The following is a 24078-nucleotide window of genomic DNA, read 5'->3' on the forward strand; positions in this document are numbered from 1 at the left end:
CAGATAAGCGTATGAAGATGCCTTCCCTTCCGTCTCTCTGCTTTCCTACTGTCTTCATCCAATCCTTCTTACTCCTTTCCATGGCAAGCTTAAGCAAGGGTTTCACCGTTGTCAGTGGCTACCTCCCATCCTCTCAGTGGAAATGTTCAACGCACCCTGTCACGGCATGGCTATCCATCTGTCGGTTCTCAATCAGGCCGGAATAGAATCCAGTGATTCTTTTGCGTCTGTCACTAACGCCCCGCCCTCAGGAGTTTGAAGCACGTCACAGTCATTCAATCATTGAATCATACTCAGAATACCACAGACAAGGTTAGACCTTCCGGATTCTCTTGAATGCCGCCATCAGTTCTTGCCTATACCACGAAGATTCCGGTTAAGAAATCCAAGAGATAAACATTGGAGCCTCGTTTGCTTGTAGAACAAGAGTGGTTGTCAGTCACTTTGCTCATAGGTGAGAATGATGATGAGTGTCACATAATCATCACATTCATCATGTTCTTGGGTGCAAATGAATATCTTGGACAAGGAACAAGCGGAATTGAATAGAAGAACAATAGTAATTGCATTAATACTCGAGGTACAGCAGAGCTCCACACCTTAATCTATGGTGTGTAGAAACTCCACCGTTGAAAATACATAAGTATAGGGTCTAGGCATGGCCGAATGGCCAGCCTCCCAATGATCTAAGATAGCATAAGAATGAAGATAGCTACCAAGATATCTCAATACAATAGTAAAAGGTCCTACTTATAGAAAACTAGTAGCCTAGGGTGTACAGAGATGAGTAAAAGACATAAAAATCCACTTCCGGGCCCACTTGGTGTGTGCTTGGGCTGAGCAATGAAGCATTTTCGTGTAGAGACTCTTCTTGGAGTTAAACGCCAGCTTTTATGCCAGTTTGGGCGTTTAACTCCCATTTTGGCGCCAGTTCCGGCGTTTAACGCTGGAATTCCTGAGGGTGACTTTGAACGCCGGTTTGGGCCATCAAATCTTGGGCAAAGTATGGACTATCATATATTGATGGAAAGCCCAGGATGTCTACTTTCCAACGCCGTTGAGAGCGCGCCAATTGGGCTTCTGTAGCTCCATAAAATCCACTTCGAGTGTAGGGAGGTCAGAATCCAACAGCATCTGCAGTCCTTTTCAGTCTCTGAATCAGATTTTTGCTCAGGTCCCTCAATTTCAGCCAGAAAATACCTGAAATCACAAAAAAACACACAAACTCATAGTAAAGTTCAGAAAAGTGAATTTTAACTAAAAAATAATAAAAATATACTAAAAACTAACTAGATCATACAAAAAACATACTAAAAATAATGCCAAAATGCGTACAAATTATCCGCTCATCACAACACCAAACTTAAATTGTTGCTTGTCCTCAAGCAACTGAAAACCAAATAAAATAAAAAAGAAGAGAATATACTATAGACTCCAAATTATCAATGAAACTTAGCTCCAAATTAGATGAGCGGGACTAGTAGCTTTTTGCCTCCGAACAGTTTTGGCATCTCACTCTATCCTTTGAAATTCAGAATGATTGGCTTCTTTAGGAACTCAGAATCCAGACAGTGTTATTGATTCTCCTAGTTAAGTACGATGATTCTTGAACACAGCTACTTATTGAGTCTTGGCCGTGGCCCAAAGCACTCTGTCTTCCAGTATTACCACCGGATACATACATGCCACAGACACATAATTGGGTGAACCTTTTCAGATTGTGACTCAGCTTTGCTAAAGTCCCCAATTAGAGGTGTCCAGGGTTCTTAAGCACACTCTTTTTGCCTTGGATCACAACTTTATTTCTTTCTTTTTCTTTTCTTTTTCTTTCTCTCTTTTTTTTTTTCGTCTTTCTCTTTCTCTTTTTTTTCTTTTTTTTTTGTATTCACTGCTTTTTCTTGCTTCAAGAATCATTTTTATGATTTTTCAGATCCTCAGTAACATGTCTCCTTTTTCATCATTCTTTCAAGAGCCAACATTCATGAACCACAAATTCAAAAGACATATGCACTGTTCAAGCATACATTCAGAAAACAAAAAGTATTGCCACCACATCAAACTAATTAAGCTAGTTTTAAAGATGAATTTGAAATCCTGTACTTCTTGTTCTTTTGTGATTAAAACATTTTTCATTTAAGAAATGTGATGGATTCATAGGACATTCATAACTTTAAGGCAGAGACACTAAGACACTAATGATCATAAGACACAAACATGGATAAACATAAGCATGAAAATTCGAAAAACAAGAAAATAAAGAACAAGGAAATTAAAGAACGGGTCCACCTTAGTGATGGCGGCTCTTTCTTGCTCTTGAAGATCCTATGGAGTGTTTGAGCTCCTCAATATCTCTTCCTTGTCTTTGTTGCTCCTCTCTCATGATTCTTTGATCTTCTCTAATTTCATGGAGGAGAATGGAGTGTTCTTGGTGCTCCACCCTTAGTTGTCCCATGTTGGAACTCAGTTCTCCTAAAGAGGTGTTGATTTGCTCCCAATAGTTTTGTGGAGGAAAGTGCATCCCTTGAGGCATCTCAGGGATTTCATGATGAGATGGGTCTCTTGTTTGCTCCATCCTTTTCTTAGTGATGGGCTTATCCTCATCAATGGGGGTGTCTCCCTCTATGTCAACTCCAACTGAATAACAGAGGTGACAAATGAGGTGAGGAAAGGCTAACCTTGCCAAGGTAGAGGACTTGTCCGCCACCTTATAGAGTTCTTGGGCTATAACCTCATGAACTTCCACTTCTTCTCCAATCATGATGCTATGAATCATGATGGCCCGGTCTAGAGTAACTTCGGACCGGTTGCTAGTTGGAATGATTGAGCGTTGGATAAACTCCAACCATCCTCTAGCCACGGGTTTGAGGTCATGCCTTCTCAATTGAACCGGCTTCCCTCTTGAATCTCTCTTCCATTGGGCGCCCTCTTCACAAATGTCAGTGTGGACTTGGTCCAACCTTTGATCAAAGTTGACCCTTCTTGTGTAAGGATGTTCATCTCCTTGCATCATGGGCAAGTTGAATGCCAACCTCACACTTTCCGGACTAAAATCCAAGTATTTCCCCCGAACCATAGTAAGATAATTCTTTGGATCCGGGTTCACACTTTGGTCATGGTTCTTGGTGATCCATGCATTGGCATAGAACTCTTGAACCATCAAGATTCCGACTTGTTGAATGGGGTTGGTAAGAACTTCCCAGCCTCTTCTTCGGATCTCATGTCGGATCTCCGGATATTCACTCTTTTTGAGTGAAAAAGGGACCTCGGGGATCACCTTCTTCAAGGCCACAACTTCATAGAAGTGGTCTTGATGCACCTTTGAGATGAATCTCTCCATCTCCCATGACTCGGAGGTGGAAGCTTTTGCCTTTCCTTTCCTCTTTCTAGAGGTTTCTCCGGCCTTGGATGCCATAAATGGTTATGGAAAAACAAAAAAGCAACGCTTTTACCACACCAAACTTAAAAGGTTTGCTCATCCTCGAGCAAAAGAAGAAAGAAGAGAGTAGAAGAAGAAGAAATGGAGGGAGAAGGGAATGGCTTTGTGTTCGGCCAAAGAGGGGAAAGGAGTAGTGTTTAGGGTGTGTGAAAATGAAGAAGTGAATAAGGGTTTATGGGGAAGAGGTATGGAGGTGATTGGTGAATGGGTGAAGAAGAGAGAGGGTGGTGGGGTTGGTGGAGATCCTGTGGGGTCCACAGATCCTGAGGTGTCAAGGAAAAGTCATCCCTGCACCAAATGGCATGCAAAATCACGTTTTGAGCCAATTCTGGCGTTAAACGCCGGGCTGGTGCCCATTTCTGGTGTTTAACGCCAGGTTCTTGCCCTTTCCTGGCATTTAACGCCAGTCTGGTGCCCCTTTCTGGCGTTAAACGCCCAGAATGGTGCCAGACTGGGCGTTAAACGCCCATCTGCTAACCTTACTGGCGTTTAAACGCCAGTAGGTTCTTCCTCCAGGGTGTGCTATTTTTCTTCCTGTTTTTCATTCTGTTTTTGCTTCTTCAATTGATTTTGTGACTTCTCATGATCATCATCCTACAAAAAACATAAAATAACAAAAGAAAATAGTCAAAATATAATATTGGGTTGCCTCCCAACAAGCGCTTCTTTAATGTCATTAGCTTGACAGAGGACTCTCATGGAGCCTCAGAAATGCTCAGAGCTATGTTGGAACCTCCCAACACCAAATTTAGAGTTTGAATGTGGGGGTTCAACACCAAACTTAGAGTTTGGTTGTGGCCTCCCAACACCAAACTTAGAGTTTGACTGTGGGGGCTCTGTTTGGCTCTGTTTTGAGAGAAGCTCTTCATGCTTCCTCTCCATGGTGATAGAGGGATATCCTTGAGCCTTAAACACAAAGGATTCTTCGTTCACTTGAATGATCAGTTCACCTCCATCAACATCAATCACAGCCTTTGCTGTGGCTAGGAAGGGTCTACCAAGGATGATGGATTCATCCATGCACTTCCCAGTCTCTAGAACTATGAAATCAGCAGGGATGTAATGGTTTTCAATCTTCACCAAAACATCCTCTACAAGTCCATGGGCTTGTTTTCTTGAGTTGTCTGCCATCTCTAATGAGATTCTTGCAGCTTGCACCTCAAGGATCCCTATTTTCTCCATTACAGAGAGAGGCATGAGGTTTACACTTGACCCTAAGTCACACAAGGCCTTCTTGAAGGTCATGGTGCCTATGGTACAAGGTATTGAAAACTTCCCAGGATCCTGTCTTTTTTGAGGCAGTTTCTGCCTAGACAAGTCATCCAGTTCTTTGGTGAGCAAAGGGGGTTCATCCTCCCAAGTCTCATTTCCAAATAACTTGCCATTTAACTTCATGATTGCTCCAAGGTATTTAGCAACTTGCTCTTCAGTGACATACTCATCCTCTTCAGAGGAAGAATACTCATCAGAGCTCATGAAAGGCAGATGTAAGTCCAATGGAATCTCTATGGTCTCATTTTGAGCCTCAGATTCCCATGGTTCCTCATTGGGGAACTCAGTGGAGGCTAGTGCACGCCCATTGAGGTCTTCCTCAGTGGCGTTCACTTCTTCTCCTTCCTCTCCAAAGTCGGCCATGTTGATGGCCTTGCACTCTCCTTTTGGATTTTCTTCTGTATTGCTTGGAAGAGTACTAGGAGGGAGTTCAGTAACTTTCTTGCTCAGCTGTCCCACTTGTGCCTCCAAATTCCTAATGGAGGACCTTGTTTCAGTCATGAAACTTTGAGTGGTTTTGATTAGATCAGAGACCATGGTTGCTAAGTCAGAGGGGTTCTGCTTAGAATTCTCTGTCTGTTGCTGAGAAGATGATGGAAAAGGTTTGCCATTGCTAAACCTGTTTCTTCCACCATTATTGTTGTTGAAACCTTGTTGAGGTCTCTCTTGATTCTTCCATGAGAAATTTGGATGATTTCTCCATGAAGAATTATAGGTGTTTCCATAGGGCTCTCCTAGGTAATTCACCTCTTCCATTGAAGGGTTCTCAGGATCATAAGCTTCTTCTTCAGATGAAGCATCCTTAGTACTGCCAGGTGCATTTTGCATTCCAGACAGACTTTGAGAAATCAAATTGACTTGTTGAGTCAATATTTTATTTTGAGCCAGTATGGCATTCAGAGTATCAATTTCAAGAACTCATTTCTTCTGATTAGTCCCATTGTTCACAGGATTCCTTTCAGAAGTGTACATGAATTGGTTATTTGCAACCATTTCAATTAGCTCTTGAGCTTCTGTAGGCGTCTTCTTCAGATGAAGAGATCCTCCAGCAGAGCTATCCAAAGACATCTTGGATAGTTCAGAAAGACCATCATAGAAAATACCTATGATGCTCCATTCAGAAAGCATATCAGAGGGATACTTTCTGATCAATTGTTTGTATCTTTCCCAAGCTTCATAGAGGGATTCTCCATCCTTCTGTCTGAAGGTTTGGACTTCCACTCTAAGCTTACTCAATTTTTGAGGTGGAAAGAACTTTGCCAAGAAGGCATTGACTAGCTTTTCCCAAGAGTCCAGGCTTTCTTTAGGTTGAGAGTCCAACCATGTCCTAGCTCTGTCTCTTACAGCAAAAGGGAATAGCATAAGTCTGTAGACTTCAGGGTCAACCCCATTAGTCTTGACAGTGTCACAGATTTGCAAGAATTCAGCTAAGAACTGATGAGGATCTTCCAATGGAAGTCCATGGAACTTGCAATTCTGTTGCATTAGAGAAACTAATTGAGGCTTAAGCTCAAAGTTGTTTGCTCCAATGGCAGGGATAGAGATGCTTCTCCCATAGAAGTCGGGAGTAGGTGCAGTAAAGTCACCCAACACCTTCCTTGTATTGTTGGCATTGTTGTTGTTTTCGGCTGCCATGGGTTCTTCTTGTTTAAAGATTTCTGTTAGGTCCTCTACAGAGAGTTGTGTCTTAGCTTCTCTTAGCTTTCGCTTCAAGGTCCTTTTAGGTTCAGGGTCAGCTTCAACAAGAATGCCTTTGTCTTTGTTCCTGCTCATATGAAAGAGAAGAGAACAAGAAAATGTGGAATCCTCTATGTCACAGTATAGAGATTCCTTGAGGTGTCAGAGGAAAAGAAAAATAGAAGACAGAAGTAGAAAATTCGAACTTATCAAAGAAGATGGAGTTCGAATTTTGCATTAAGGAATAGTGTTAGTCCATAAATAGAAGGATGTGAGAAGAAGGGAAGTAATTTTCGAAAATTAAGTAAAAGATTTTGAAAACATTTTAAAAAACATTACTTGATTTTCGAAAATAAAAGTGGGAAAGAAGTAAAGTGATTTTTGAAAAAGATTTTGAAATTAGAAATTAAAAAGATTTGATTGAAAACTGTTTTGAAAAAGATGTGGTTAAGAAGATATGATTGGTTTTAAAAATATGTGATTGAAAAGATATGATTTGAAAACAATTTTAAAAAGATTTGATTTTAAAAATTAATGACTTGCCTAACAAGAAAAGATATGATTCAAACATTAAACCTTTCTCAACAGAAAAGGCAACATACTTGAAATGTTGAATCAAATCATTAATTGATAACAAGTATTTTTAAAATTAGAAAGAAATTGATTTTGAAAAAGATTTGATTGAAAATATATGATTTGAAAAAGATTTGATTTTGAAAAGATTTTGAAAACTTAAAAAAAATTGATTTGAAAACAAAATCTTCCCTCTTGTGCCATCCTGGCGTTAAACGCCCAGAATGGTGCACATTCTGGCGTTTAACGCCCAAAACTATACCCTTTTGGGCGTTAAACGCCCAACCAAGTACCCTGGCTGGCGTTTAAACGCCAGTCTGTCCTTCTTCACTGGGCGTTTTGAACGCCCAGCTTTTTCTGTGCAATTCCTCTGCTGAATGTTCTGAATCTTCAATTCTCTGTATTATTGACTTGAGAAGACACAAATTAAAAATATTTTTGGATTTTTAATAATCAAAATGCAACTAAAATCAAATAACAATGCATGCAAGACACCAAACTTAGCAATTTGTATACTACTGACACTAATGAGAATGCATATGAGACACATAAACACTCAAGTCAAGAGAATTCAAAGATCAGAGTAAGAAATCATCAAGAATTACTTGAAGATCCTTAAGACACATGAATGAATGCATGCAATTGACACCAAACTTAAGATGAGACACTAGACTCAAGCAAGAAACATAAAATATTTTTGGTTTTTATGATTTTGTAATTTTTTTGTGTTTTTCGAAAATTAAGTGGAAAAAGAAAATAAAGGTATCAAAATTCTTAATGAGAATTCCAGGAATCATGCAATGTTTAGTCTAAAGCTTCAGTCTAAAGGAATTAGACATGGCTAGCCAAGCTTCAGCAGAACATTGCATTCAAGAGCTAAATTGATGAAGATCAATCAGCTTTGGTGATGATAAGAACATCACCTTGAAACACTAGAATTCATTCTTAAGAACTCTGAAAAAAAAATACCTAATCTAAGCAACAAGATGAACCGTCAGTTGTCCAAACTCAACAATCCCCGGCAACGGCGCCAAAAACTTGGTGCACGAAATTGTGATCAATACTTTTCACAACTCAAATAATCCCCGGTAATGAAACCAAAAACTTGGTGTTCAATACCATGGCATAAACACAACTTCGCACAACTAACCAGCAAGTGTACTGGGTCGTCCAAGTAATAAACCTTACGCGAGTAAGGGTCGATCCCACAGAGATTGTTGGTATGAAGCAAGCTATGGTCACCTTGTAAATCTCAGTCAGGCAAACTCAAATGGGTATGGTAATAAACGAATAAAGCATAAAGATAAGGATAGAGATACTTATGTAATTCATTGGTAGGAACTTCAGATAAACGTATGAAGATGCCTTCCCTTCCGTCTCTCTGCTTTCCTACTGTCTTCATCCAATCCTTCTTACTCCTTTCCATGGCAAGCTTAAGCAAGGGTTTCACCGTTGTCAGTGGCTACCTCCCATCCTCTCAGTGGAAATGTTCAACGCACCCTGTCACGGCACGGCTATCCATCTGTCAGTTCTCAATCAGGCCGGAATAGAATCCAGTGATTCTTTTGCGTCTGTCACTAACGCCCCGCCCTCAGGAGTTTGAAGCACGTCACAGTCATTCAATCATTGAATCCTACTCAGAATACCACAGACAAGGTTAGACCTTCCGGATTCTCTTGAATGCCGCCATCAGTTCTTGCCTATACCACGAAGATTCCGGTTAAGAAATCCAAGAGATAAACATTGGAGCCTCGTTTGCTTGTAGAACAAGAGTGGTTGTCAGTCACTTTGCTCATAGGTGAGAATGATGATGAGTGTCACATAATCATCACATTCATCATGTTCTTAGGTGCAAATGAATATCTTGGACAAGGAACAAGCGGAATTGAATAGAAGAACAATAGTAATTGCATTAATACTCGAGGTACAGCAGAGCTCCACACCTTAATCTATGGTGTGTAGAAACTCCACCGTTGAAAATACATAAGTATAGGGTCTAGGCATGGCTGAATGGCCAGCCTCCCAATGATCTAAGATAGCATAAGAATGAAGATAGCTACCAAGATATCTCAATACAATAGTAAAAGGTCCTACTTATAGAAAACTAGTAGCCTAGGGTGTACAGAGATGAGTAAAAGACATAAAAATCCACTTCCGGGCCCACTTGGTGTGTGCTTGGGCTGAGCAATGAAGCATTTTCGTGTAGAGACTCTTCTTGGAGTTAAACGCCAGCTTTTATGCCAGTTTGGGCGTTTAACTCCCATTTTGGTGCCAGTTCCGGCGTTTAACGCTGGAATTCCTGAGGGTGACTTTGAACGCCGGTTTGGGCCATCAAATCTTGGGCAAAGTATAGACTATCATATATTGCTGGAAAGCCCAGGATGTCTACTTTCCAACGCCATTGAGAGCGCGCCAATTGGGCTTCTGTAGCTCCAGAAAATCCACTTCGAGTGCAGGGAGGTCAGAATCCAACAGCATCTGCAGTCCTTTTCAGTCTCTGAATCAGATTTTTGCTCAGGTCCCTCAATTTCAGCCAGAAAATACCTGAAATCACAGAAAAATACACAAACTCATAGTAAAGTCCAGAAAAGTGAATTTTAACTAAAAACTAATAAAAATATACTAAAAACTAACTAGATCATACCAAAAACATACTAAAAACAATGCCAAAAAGCGTACAAATTATCCGCTCATCAATAGCCAATCCGACAAGTCCTGGTAGCTAACCATTGGACCGTCTCTCTGTCGTGCATCCCCAAATCTCAAATCATACTTATTCATAATCATATAACACACACCGATGTATATCCATGGGGGAGAGCTCATCCGGAAAGGTATAAGTGTTCGGCTACACTTACGACATAGAGTCAGCAGAGTATCGAGTCTCAACTTGGAGCACGTGGTGGCAAGCCACTGCTTTCACCCAGGAAAACTCATATCTCAGATATGAAAGTGCAACAATTACATAATCATTCAAATTCATATAATCATTACCAGCCATGATTCATTATCAATATAGCCATCCGTCTCATTACATAAACAACACTTTCGCCATTATCATCGTTCACTTTACCTCTTTCTTCATCAACAAGATACTTCCTTCCATCATTATACCACACTCCACTACCCAAAAACCAATTATAAGGCTTTAAACAAGTGTTACAAGGATTTTGAAAGTTAGAGGAATATTTTAAAAAACTAAAGTTTATGTTTTGGAAAATAGGGGTCCGCGTACGCAGCCTTTACCCGCGTACGTGGGGGTGCGAACCCGAAGCAAAGCCCCGCATCGCGTACGTAACCCCTCAAAAATTCAATTCTCGTGATGCATACACCTACTCGCATATGCGAGACACCAAATTCGAAGAGAATGGCCGCGTCGCGTGCGAGGGTTCGCGTACGCAGATTTTATAGGATAGGAAAAATTTTGCAAGTGTTGCAAAATTTCAGTTTTACACACCGAATTTCTAACGCGCATAACTTTTTTGTTTTAAAATATTTTTCATCCATTCTTCAAACGGTGTAAACCTCTCGGACAAAATTTTCATTCTAGATAAGTTTGATAAAAATTGAAGGTTCGGAGGCCAAGTTATACCCTGCTAAATTTGGCCAAAAATCAAAGATTTCATTTAAATACCAAACCTCAACTTTCAAAATATTTAAATCTCAAACCCCGTTAAAACTTTTCAAATTTGCATCAACCAAGTTCAATCATTCCTTAACACCTCTCATTTACTCCATAACATACCAAATTCACAATTATAATCACTTCATACAATAATTCATATCCAAACAACTATATACATAATTATCAACATGTATCATTAATCACTCAAAAATCATTATTTCACTAACATCATCCTAGTTCATATCACTAATCAATTATCAACATGCACCACCAATCACCCAAAAACCATTATTTTACCAACAGCATCCTTATTCATATCACTATCCATTCATTCCACAACATACTGCATCCAAAACCTTTAATCTAATCAACTTTTGCAACTACAATTCTCACCAATTTCAACATCAAACATTAAAAATCCACATTTTATGCTCATACAATAACTAATCAATCCAACCAACCAATTCAACACCAATTTACATCAAATTCGATAATTATCCTCATTATTTACTAAACATAATAATTCACATATTTATCCTATTCTACGGTCAACTAGTCTAAGTTTTCACGATACATTAAATATTAATTACGAGATACTGAAATCATACCTTGGCCAATTCCTCCCCAAACTCAAAACTACCAAAAATTCAAACTTCAACACTCTCAATCAAATCCAATAAATTCCAGCCACCAAAACTTCATTCCACAAGCTCCAATTTACCGATTCAATCTCTAATTTAACATAAATTCAATCTAATTTATGCAATTCACTTGATTAGAACTAGGATACACAAAATAAGACAAACTACAAGGGTTTTAAGTTTTTTTACCTTATCCATTAATGATTGGAGTAAAATCCAACAATTATCTAATGTTAGATTGCACCTAAACCACCAAAATCATCAAAATTACTCAAAACTCAAATCAATTTTGTGGAAAAAGAGAGCACAGAGAACTGGAAATGAATTTGAAAATACATACCACTTTATTTGGATTAAATTGAAGAGGACTTTGAGACAAATGCGTGGCTACAAACGGCTCGTCAATCGGAGCTCCAGATCAAAAGTTATGGGTGATAGAAGTTGATGATGAATAGTATTTTTCCCCAAACCCTTTGTCACCTCCTCTCTTCAACTCAGCTACGTGGAACTCAAAATAAGAAGGGAAGAAGGCTAAATCTTGCTTATATAGGTTGGGCCTTGGGCCAATATGGGCCGCTCTGACTGGTTTAGCTCGTTGGTCTAATTTTGGGCCAAATTCTTTAAAATTAGTATCAAAATTCATATTTTAATTATTTCTATTCCATAAAACTATTTCCTAATTTTTTAAAATAATAATTAATTTATTGGCCAATTATTTATTAGTTTTGCGGGTTTTACAGCTTGGATCTTGATGCCATGTGTGCACCAGAGTTTTTAGAATATGTGAACATAGGTACATGAGCAGTGGGTAGTATGTTTCCTTAATTTTGTTTTAACGGATCGATGGGTGACAATTTATTTTGTTATAGGTGTTGCTGATGAGCGGATAATTTATACACTTTTTGGCATTGTTTTTAGTATGTTTTTGGTAGTTTTAGTTGAGTTTTTAGTATATTTTTATTAGTTTTTAGTTAAAATTCACTTTTCTAGACTTTACTATGAGTTTGTGTGTTTTTCTGTGATTTCAGGTATTTTCTGGCTGAAATTGAAGGTTCTAAGCAAAAATCTGATTCAGAGACTGAAAAGGACTGCAGATGCTGTTGGATTCTGACCTCCCTGCACTCGAAGTGGATTTTCTGGAGCTACAGAAGCCCAATTGGCGCGCTCTCAACGGCGTTGGAAAGTAGACATCCTGGGCTTTCCAGCAATATATGATAGTCCATACTTTGCCCAAGATTTGATGGCCCAAACCGGCGTTCAAAGTCACCTCAAGAAATCCCAGCGTTAAACGCTGGAACTGGCACCCAAATGGGAGTTAAACGCCCAAACTGGCATAAAAGCTGGCGTTTAACTCCAAGAAGAGTCTCTACACGAAATTGCTTCATTGCTCAGCCCAAGCACATACCAAGTGGGCCCGGAAGTGGATTTTTATGTCATTTACTCATTTCTGTAAACCTTAGGCTACTAGTTTTCTATAAGTAGGACCTTTTGCTATTGTATCTAGACATCTAAGACTTTGGTAGCTATCTTCGTTTTATGCTATCTTAGATCATTGGGAGGCTGGCCATTCGGCCATGCCTAGACCTTATGCTTATGTATTTTCAACGGTGGAGTTTCTACACACCATAGATTAAGGTGTGGAGCTCTGCTGTACCTCGAGTATTAATGCAATTACTATTGTTCTTCTATTCAATTTCGCATGTTCTTTGTCCAAGATATCACTTGTTCTTCAACTTGATGAAGGTGATGATTGTCACGAATCATCACCACTCTCACTCATGAACAAAGTGACTGACAACCACTCTTGTTCTACAAGCAATCAAGGCTCTAGTGAATATCTCTTGGATTCCTGATAACACGATGCATGGTTGATCGCCTGACAACCGAGTGCTCGCCTGACAAACGAGCCAGCCATTCCGTGAGATCAGAGTCTTCGTGGTATAGGCGAGAACTGATGGCGGCATTCAAGAGAATCCGGAAGGTCTAACCTTGTCTGTGGTATTCTGAGTAGGATTCAATGATTGAATGACTGTGACGTGCTTCAAACTCCTGAGGGCGGGGCGTTAGTGACAGACGCAAAAGAATCACTGGATTCTATTCCGGCCTGATTGAGAACCGACAGATGGATAGCCGTGCCGTGACAGGGTGCATTGAACATTTCCAATGAGAGGATGGGAGGTAGCCACTGACAACGGTGAAACCCTTGCATAAGCTTGCCATGGAAAGGAGTAAGAAGGATTGGATGAAGACAGTAGGAAAGCAGAGAGACGGAAGGGAAGGCATCTTCATGCGCTTATCTGAAGTTCCTACCAGTGAATTACATGAGTATCTCTATCTTTATCTTTTATGTTATTTTCATTCATCACCATCATACATTTGAGTTTGCCTGACTAAGATTTACAAGATGACCATAGCTTGCTTCATAGCAACAATATCCGTGGGATCGACCCTTACTCACGTAAGGTATTACTTGGACGACCCAGTGCACTTGCTGGTTAGTTGTGCGAAGTTGTGTAATGCCATGGAATTGAACCACCAAGTTCTTGGAGTTCATGACCAGGGATTATGAGAGTTGTGAAAAGTATTGTTCACAATTTCGCGCACCAGTTGCTGATCCTGAGGATGGGGAGTTCAGAATCAGAATGAAATACGGTTCTAGAAAATCAGTCATTGCGACAATTCGGAGTTGCATTATCTCCAGAGGAGTCGATTACGTTGTTTATCAAACCAAGTCACAGACGTTCTATGCAAAATGCAAGACTTATGGACGTGGGTGCGATTGGCTTATCTGAGTCAGCTTGATACAGAAGAAAGCTTGATGGGAGATTCGGAGATACAACGGGAGGCAAACATGTTCCATGGGAACGATCTCACAAGATCACACCAAGTTAGACTCGGACACGATTGCTGAGGCTATGAAGCCATTGGTTGAATCTGACCCATCTATAAAGGTGAAATCTATAATTGCAGATGTCCAGGCAAGATTCCACTACACTATTAGTTACCGAAAGGCATGGTTGGCAAAGCAGAAGTCGATAACAAAAGTTTTCGGTGGATGGGAAGAATCTTACCAAGCTTTGCTGATGTGGTTCTCTGCAATAGTTCAGAAGATGCATGGTTCACAAGTCCAAATAAAAACACAACCCCTGTATAATAGGAGTGAAAATGTGGAGGGTGTTAGGATACTTCATCGGATATTCTGGAGTTTCAAGCCAAGCATAAGAGCCTTCAAATATTGCAAGTCACTGGTTCAGGTTGATGGCACCCACCTATGCAGAAATTATAAAGGTTGCCTTTTAGTTGCAGTTGCACAAGATGGGAATCAAAACATTGTGCTTGTTACTTTTGCCATCATAGAGGGTTGAGACCATTGATGCGTGACACTTTTATCTTAGTAACTTACGAAGGCATGTTGTAAGAAAAGATGGTGTGGGTATAATCTCTGATCGTCATGAGTCAATCTGGGCAGCGATAAATCGTAGCGGAGGTTATTGAAAACTTTCGAGAGCATGGTGGATGTTTTGTATTCGGCACATTGGTAGCAACTTCTTAAGTGTTTCAAGGTTCCGTACTTGCAAAAGCTTGTGGTCAACATTAGGTATTCAAAGATGGTGGAGGAGTACAACGCCAACTACAAGAGGTTGCAAGAACGAGGCGAGGCATATGCCCGTTGGTATGACAACATCGAACATCCCCAGTGGGTATTGGCGTTTGATGAGGGACATCAATGGGGTCACATGATGACAAACCTTGTCGAGTGCATTAATTCAGTGTTGAAGGGCACCCAAAATCTGTCCGTCTTAGCACTCGTCCGAGCAATATATATCGGTTGAACGAACTATTTATGCGGAAGAGTAACGAAGCTCACCAGCGCCGGCGTGTTGGATTTACTTATTCTCAGTTTATCACTCAGCAGATAGAGGCAAATATGCAGCGTGCAGAAAACATAGTCGTGCACCGCTAGAAGAAATGAGCTATTTGAGGTATGCAAAATGCCAAGTGGAAGAGTGTTAGTAGGTGATCTTGCACTGCGGAGGTACGACTGTGGGCCTTTTCAGGTGGAGCAGCTTCCATGTTGCCATGTTATTGCGTGCTATCCTAACCAGCACCTCAATTGGCAGGTGTATGTCGGCGATGTATACAAGATGTCAGAGATTCGCAAGGTCTACACCATTGAGTTTGTCCTGTTAGGCGACACAGAGACATGGCCTGATTACCCGGGACTGACGATGGTTGCAAATCCTGCCTTGAGACAAATGTCAAAAGGTCGTCCCAAATTGACTCGCTATCTGAATGAAATGAATTTGCGGAAAATGCGTGGTCCCTGGGTATGCTAACTTTGTGGGAGACAGGGTTATAGTCATAGTAGATGTCTGCAATGTGTTGGACCGAGAAAAGTTGGTGGGAGTGGTGGCTCATAGGGTTTATTTTCAGTTGTAGAGGTTCATTGTTCATTGTGGCTGGATTCTAAATTTTTCAGTTCATGTATTTTACGGTTAATGCATTCGAATTCTGAATTTCTATGTTCATAATTTTATGGATTAAATAAACTGAGTTTGACTACACTAAAGATTAATACAATTAATACAAAGATTACATAAACTAAGTTTGACTAAATCGAAGATGCATACAACTAATACAAAGACTAAAAAAACTAAGTTCGACTAATCAGCTCATGGCTTCTTCTTAAAAAAATCCTATCACCTTGTTCGCTATCTTATTAACACTTGACGGAATAAATCTATTCGGTGGATGGACATTTGTCCGTAGGTTGTACTGATGACCAACTACCTGTCCCTCTACCGAACCTGACTCACCTGCTTCTGCCGGAGCAGAAAGATTAGGGATATATTCGTCAACAATCTGCGGTGTCAGTGCATTCAAGTCAAGACCGCTCAGAGCCTCTGTTGTCACATTCAGACAACCTCGATCGATCTCAAGATGCGGATCGATGCAACCACTCGCTCAACTATCAGGGTGGGGGTACGGTGGCTTTGACGAGATGAACCATCCACCGATCTTCGGTGTGACTGTGACGACGACTGTGATGGCACTGCTGGGATGAGAGCCTCCTCAACAGGTCCACCACTAGCAATGAAACGATGGATTAGCGCATCATCTGCAAACGTATCTGCCTGTGGTGAGAATGGGAGAAATTCTACGAACTCGAGTCCAAGATGGCTCTGCTACCTGTGAGGTAAGCTGTGGTGCTTGCTGTGGTGCTACCTGTGATGCGAGATATGACACGGGTTACAATGCGAGCTGTGATGGTTGAGATAGCTATGAGCGATGATAAGGAAATAGCTCAAACACTACATAAGGTTGTGCTGGCTGCTGGGGTAGCTGTTGAGGAATGAACTCCGACAACCTCAAGTACATCCAGAATAATCCAAGGTACCAACTACGATAATCAGCAGACGGGATAAAATTGACGATTAGTTGCAGGTTCCTATCTCGCAACTAAGTATTGTGGTGGTTCCCCCATTGTTGTATCTATACGTAGAGTATGATGCTCCAATCATAGCATTGTACTCCCCGAAGAGTGTAACAATGCTGGTCAAGAGGGATGGCCTGTGCAGGCAGAGGGGGACTGTGCATACCCATACTGGCGAACCACTCGGTCTGTAGAATGCCGTTCGACACACTCGAATGAAAGTAACGACCCTACTGTGTCACACACATCAAGGTGGGTATGTAGTTCGGCCAGGATGATGATGTCGATGTATGGCCTCTAGAAAAACTGCAAAATTGCATGGGCTAAGTTAGATTATTAATACAGTAAATTATTCTTATAAATTAATACTGATACTGACCTCATCCATGTAGTCTATATCGTGCTTAATAGACGACGCACTTCTCGACATCCACACTCTGGTTAGTGGATGATGACTCCATTTTGAAATAAATTACGTATTTCCAGTAAAACACAAATAAAATATGAGTCCAATTCCAATAAATTATGTACTGTTACCTGCGTGCAACTGATAAATTAGCCGGTGCAAGCTGCTGTCTTGGAATGGGCACAAGAAATGGCATTCGCTCCCACGTCCAAACAAACAACAAATCAAGTGAGTCGTCTATCTCCTTGCAATGGTACTGCAATGCACGACACAGTGATCTGTAAAGATATGTGAGAGTTGCTGACCCCCAACTGTTGGTGCTGATCTGCTCAAAATTTTGGAGCAGTGGTAGGTACTTTGCGTGGGCATATGCTGTCGACTTATCCACGAAGAGGGTGGTTTCCAACAGACAGAAGATGTGACACCTAACGTATCGCTGAACAAACTTCCAAGTGTCTAGAGGCTGTGTGTCTTTGATATGGCACAACCCAGACCAGTTTTATATAACTTTTAGGTGAACTACTCACAACGGGTTTGCTGCCAAAAATCGTCATGCTCTAATTGACCAAGAAGTCTTGACTGTTATCGGTCCAACCGGTTACAACCTCTCCATCAATCGGTAGGCCAAATATGTGTAACACGTCCTTCAATGTTAGTGTAATCTCACCGGCTGGCAATACGAAAAAATGAGTCCCGGCCTCCACTTTTCCACAAGAGCATATAGCAACGCGAAATGTCCTCCAATTTGTCCTACTCTCGAGACAGGGTGGAATCTTATTGTTCATAAGGCTTGGTCAACTGTTGGTTGCCACATCTCCAATGGATCAAATTTACACAGTAGAAGATTCTTGTTAACATGGTACATAGGACAACTAAAAACATAAAATAGAAAACAATTTTATAAACGTCCCAAATTTAAAATTAAAATTAAATCCAAAAAATAAAATATAAAAGCTACATAAAATTCGAAAAACTAATATAAAAATAATTACAGATAATTTGTCTTAGAGTTAATATTATTTATTCAAATTAATAAAATACAACTTACGATAAAATAAAATAAAACATTAAAACATAAAATAAAAATAATTATATAAAATTCAAAAAATCACATTTTTTTATATTTTCTTTATTTATTAATATTAATAACTACCAACTAGTACGAAATATAAATATTATAACATAAAATAAAATAAAACATAATTACAAAAATTTCAAGAAGGTCATTTTTATTTATATTATTTATATTATTTATTAATTTTAAAATTACATTGTAAATTATCTTATTTACTAATTTCAATAAAAATATTTTTTGACATAAAAGGAGATAAAAATATAATAACGGATGTTCTAAAAGAAATTTATCAATATTTTTATTCTTTATTAATTTTAATAACTACAGATTAACTAATTAAATTACAATAAATAAAATTATTAATATTATCACAGAAAAATAAACAAAAATATTTAAATTATTGGGTAAAGTATATTTTTTGTCTCAAAAGTTTGACAAAAATTTTAAAAATACTCTTAAGTTTTATTTTGTTTCAATTTTGTCCCAAAAGTTTTCGATTTGCATCAAATATACCCTTGACGATTAATTTTTCAAAAAATTTAAGACCAATTCAATAATAATTTCATAAGAACAACCCTCAACACAAGCAAATCAAGCATAATTTTCATGCATTATTGTTAGATTGGTCTTAAATTTTTTAAAATTTAGCCATGGAGGGTATATTTTATGCAAATCGAAAACTTAAAAATATTTTTAAAACTTTTGCCAAACTTTAGGGACAAAAAATATACTTTACCCTAAATTATTTAATTTACTACAATTGCTAATAATAATATCAACTAAAATTGCTACGCTAAAAATAATACATTCTAAATACTAAGTTTTAAATTAATTAACAAAGATAATAAACTTATCACATTAGAGTGTTTTAAATAATTAATAATGTGTTCTGCTGCATCAATATAATCACCAATCATAGTTACTAAACATACTACTTATTCTCACTCTTATCAAAACTCACCTTCTTGAGTCACCTTCTTCCACTCTCAACCTCTCTCAATCACCTTCTGTAAATTTTGAAATGAAAAATGAAAAATGTGAAATGAGAGGTTGAAGCCACAAGAATTTCTCCCTCCCCTTTAAAGGCACCATTGTTCCGTTGCAGCATAGCAGTTTTCGGAGCATTCCTGTCGAGTGCATGGAGATCAGCTGGAATAGTGGTTAACACATAGGGTACGTGTTACCCGTTGCTCAACACGTGACGAGAACGCCTGGAAATGGATTCTCAGAATCTTTAACACGCAGGGTGCATGTTACATACAGCACGACATGTGGCTAGTAATCACACACAAAGGTGTCTTGGAATCAAGCAAGGAATCTTTGCTCTTTCAACATGCAGGTAGGGGTGGCAAGCGGGGAAGCCCGCCCCGCCCCGCCAGAAGCCCGCCTTTTGGCGGGCTGCCCCGCTCCGCCCTGCCTAGTGAGGCGGTCCTAAAATCCCACCCCGCCCCGCCTAACATTGGGCTGGCAGGTTGGCGGGCTAAGCCCGCCGAAGCTCCTCTTTTTTTTTTTTTTACTATTAACTACTAAACAATATATATAATTTCACAACCATATTAATAAATTTATAATTTCTAAAAGTATAAAAAATTATATTTTTTATATTCATAAACATTAAAATATTTGTAATTATAAATATCTAATAGACATAATTATAAACCAAGTTTTCATTCAAAACATAAGTATAAATATTCTCTCCAAAACAAAATAAACATAATTTAAATCATAATTATAAATATTCTCTTCAAAGTAACATAAACATAATCCAAACCACTCAATTTTTATCTTCATACTCTTGTATGTTAGGTTGGAGGAAGTTAGGTTTTGGCCAAAAAATTGTAAAAATACCCCCTCATTAAAAAAACACTAAGCCCGGCGGGAAAGTCCGTCCCGCCCCGCCAAAGCCCGCCAAAACCCGCGGTTTAAGCGGTGCGGGTTAGGCAGATTTTTTCTATTTGGCGGTCCTAATTTTCCAGCCCAGCCCGCCTTTACCCTACATGCAGGATACGTGTTGCCCCTTTGCTTGACACGTGACGAATATTTGTTGGAATTCTTGTGAAAGTATCTCAAAACTCTGCGCAGAATATGCAACACATAGGGTGCGTATTGTGTCAGTCTCTCTGCACCTCCACCTTTTTTGCAAAACACTTCAAATAGTAATATTTAATAAAAATACAATATATTTATCTGTATAGAAAATCATTTTTGCATTTTTGACATTAAAAATAGTATTTAATATTTGATGTATTGACAGTATAAAACGTTTTACACAATTATATAATTACATTCGTTTTTTTAAATAATCATTCAGATAGTTAATGTAAAAAATATTTATTTTTACTTATGTGATATTACGTAATTAAATGTACATGTAAAATTATTTTATATTAAGATTTGAGAGGGCATCAAAATTAAATTTTTAAAACAATAAAAAAACTAAAAAATACAAAATAATATAGTATGTTAGAAAAGAAAAATACATCTTCAGTGGTGTAATAAAGAAATAGAAAAATATGAAACTTTTTTTTTCTAAAAATATAAAAGGTCGGGATGAAATGGGGTGGAAGCAAATAATGCAATTATGCAAATATGAAGTGTGACAATGACTATAGATAAGAAAGAAACTTTGATAAGAAAATGTGGCTACTTCCGAGTGTTTGTCTCTCACGTGTTACAACTTTATCTCTTTCTTTCACTGACATTGTCATGCCCACATTATATTCATCTACAGAAAACCGCTGGGTAATAATATTGTGGGTCACTGCTCAGTACTCACTAACGATATTATCATGCATGCTATTGTGCAACTATTTCAGATTAAGTTTCATATTATTTTTAGGTATATGATAAAATATTTGTAATACGTACACTTATTTTTAAATAAAATTAATAAATGATTCTTCTAATAATTTTTAATTATTTTTATATGTCGATAATTATATATCAGTATTCATCTAAAAAATAAATTGCCAAAATTATATTCGGATTATTTTGGTATCAATAAAAATATGATAAAAATACATATTTATAAACCAAAACATTTTATATTAATAAAAAAATTGTAATAAATATTCTATGTGAAAAATAAGACTCTAACATTAATAAATGAATTTATATTACGTTTTTTGTCAACAGAACATTTTTTTTTATCACAATAGAATATTTTTATACGTTTTTAAATTATTTAAATAATTTTAACAATAATAAAATTTAAAAATATTTTTATCAATACAAAGATAATTTGAGTATAATTTTTTGTAGTCTATTCTCATTTAAAATATTAGATGTTCTCTATAAAGTATGTAATTTCTTTTGAAAACGTTAAGAGGGCACGCGTTGCGAGAATGAATGGTTCGTAAAATGATGAATCCAGGTGCTATGCACCACCATTCATTATTCAACACAAAAGATGTTTACCTTTTTCGTTCACACAAAGACACTCACCTTTTTAACTCGCTTAAAAGTTTTAAAACAATGCTTAGTTTTCTATTGGTTCGAGAATGAAAATAAAGACAAACGGAAAGTTTCAAAAATCGTTTCATGCAAGATGTGGCTCAATAATTTGCTTATGGAAAAGTTGATGGTGAATTGGCTAGTAATGGGAGAACCATGTGTATTACTATGTTGTGGACGTTTGTAATTCAAAGTCAACATGCAGGGGGCGTGTTGCCTGCTACACGCAGGGGGCGTGAAGAAACGTGGCGATACGACGTTGGCCGGAGCTCGAAACACGTCGGGGGCGTGTTGACTCAGCACAGATGGGCGTGCTGACGTGGCGTAATCACGCCGGGGGCGTGTTGACTCAGCACGGGGGGGCGTGCTGAGTTGGCCATAGCACGTGGGAGGCGTGCTGACTCATCACGCAGGGGCGTGCTGACACGTGGCGACCTTTGATTGGCTGCGACGGGCAGCACGGGGCAGGCGTGGTGAATCCTCTCATCTATATATAGGCAGTGATGGGCTGCATTTTCATTTTGAGGAAGAGTGTGTGAGTGTTCTTTGAGTGTTTTGTGAGTGTTGGGAGTGCAATGGAGGGTACTGCAAACTTGGTGGTGTATCGCAACGGTGAAATAATACGCAATACTCCTGAGGGCGTGAGGTTTGTCTGTCAGAATCCATTTTCGTTTGTGGTTCCATGCACCATGACGTTAATGGAGCTTCAGAACGGTCTTTGTCAAAGCATGGAGAACGGTACGTTAATGAGAGTGAGCAAAATTTTGTACCGGAATCCAGTTGTAGTTTTTGGTGGTCTAATACAGTTTGACACCATGCCCATCACTGACGAAGGGAGTATGCAGAATATGTTTCAAATTTACCGGCAAACTCAGATGCGACAGCCACATATTGAACTATATGTTGAGTTTGAAAGCGTAGAGACGGAAGGGATTCAAAATGTTTTAGATATAGAGGATGATAGAGCTGCAGTGTACGAGGGAATGAATAGTGACAGCGAAGAGGACTTCGAAGCCACTTACGAAGCCGGCGATGAAGACGAGGATGGTGATGTGGGAGTTGAGACAACAACGGAGAATATAGTGCTTCATCCCTCGAGCAGTCAACCGATGGAGGTGCCACCATTCATGCGTGAGTTGGATCTCGACGCCATGCATGCACCGGAATTTCCGGAATATGCAAACATAGGTACGTCATGCATGAATAATACGTTTTTGGTAATTGATACGTTTGGAATGATTAGTGAACGATGATTTTCCGCTTTCTGTAGGCGTTGCCGATCCTGAGGACGGAGAGTTCCGGATTGGAATGGAATACAGTTCCAGGAAGTCGGTGGTTGCTGCAATTAGAAGATACACTATCGTTAGAGGAGTTGACTACGATGTGTATGAGTCTGAGCCACAGACCTTCTATGCAAAATGCAAGATGTATGGGCGTGGGTGCGATTGGCTTATCCGAGCCAGCTTGATACGGAAAAAAGATTGTTGGGAGATACGCAGATACAATGGAAGGCACACGTGCACAATGGGAGCGATTTCACAGGATCATTCCAAGCTGGACTCGGATACCGTTGCTGATAGTATAATGCCGTTAGTCGAGACTGACCCGTCAATCAAGGTGAAATCTATAATAGCGGAAGTCCAGTCAAGGTTCAACTATACCATCAGTTACCGAAAGGCTTGGTTGGCAAAGCAGAAGTCCATAGCGAAGGCTTTTGGTGGTTGGGAGGATTCGTACCAAGCCTTGCCATGGTGGCTCTCGGTCATGGTTCAGAAGATACCTGGGTCAGTTGTGCAAATAGAAACACGCCCACTGTACAACGGGAATGAGGAGGCACAAGGTGTAAAAATACTTCATCGCGTATTTTGGAGCTTCAATCCATGCGTTAGGGCATTTAGGCATTGCAATCTGATGTGGCTGTGGCTGCTGAGGGACGAACTCCTGTGGGGCAGGTGGCTGTGGTACAGGTGGCTGTGGATCCTGAGGAACGTACCCCGACAATCTCAGCAGATGCCCATATGAGCGCACATACCAATCCCGATACTCTGCGGACGGACTAAAATCCCAAGTCGGAAGGGGGTGCAGATCACGCAGCCGAGTGTTTTGCATGTTGTCCCACTCTCCTATCCATGCCCCATGAATAACTGTCCAGTCATGAAGCTGCACTCCGCGAAGAGCCATGCAATGCAGGTCTACTGGAATCTCCCTTGCTTCTTGCGGGGGAGGTTGTACATACCCAAACTGACGCATCACTCGGTCCACAGGGTGCCATTCGATGCCCTCAAACGACAACAACGGAGCAACGGTGTCACACACATCAAGGTGTCCGTGTAGATCGTCTGGTATTACCAATCCGGCGTACGGCCGCCACTCAAACTGCCAATCATAATTCGTTTGTCAGAAGCGTAACGTTAATATTTGGAAATAGAATTCACAAGAATCATAAATGTTTACCTCCTGCATATAGTCTATATGATGCCTAAATG

The 24078-nt window shown here is 39.4% G+C and overlaps 1 protein-coding gene and 1 non-coding gene across 2 annotated transcripts; both read left to right on the plus strand.

Annotated features, from left to right (window-relative positions):
- Positions 1–5830: 5830 nt before the first annotated feature.
- Positions 5831–5938, plus strand: LOC130978361 (small nucleolar RNA R71). Its single transcript, XR_009086009.1, has one exon. It is a non-coding gene; the product is annotated as a small nucleolar RNA R71 (small nucleolar RNA).
- A 16229-nt stretch (positions 5939–22167) lies between these two features.
- Positions 22168–23614, plus strand: LOC130975530 (uncharacterized). Its single transcript, XM_057900315.1, has 2 exons — positions 22168–22780; positions 22836–23614. Exons 1-2 carry the CDS (start codon positions 22168–22170, stop codon positions 23612–23614), a joined length of 1392 nt encoding a protein of 463 aa, XP_057756298.1.
- The last annotated feature ends 464 nt before the right edge of the window (positions 23615–24078 follow it).

Source organism: Arachis stenosperma, chromosome 4, assembly GCF_014773155.1.
Source record: "Arachis stenosperma cultivar V10309 chromosome 4, arast.V10309.gnm1.PFL2, whole genome shotgun sequence".
Lineage (NCBI taxonomy): Eukaryota > Viridiplantae > Streptophyta > Magnoliopsida > Fabales > Fabaceae > Arachis > Arachis stenosperma.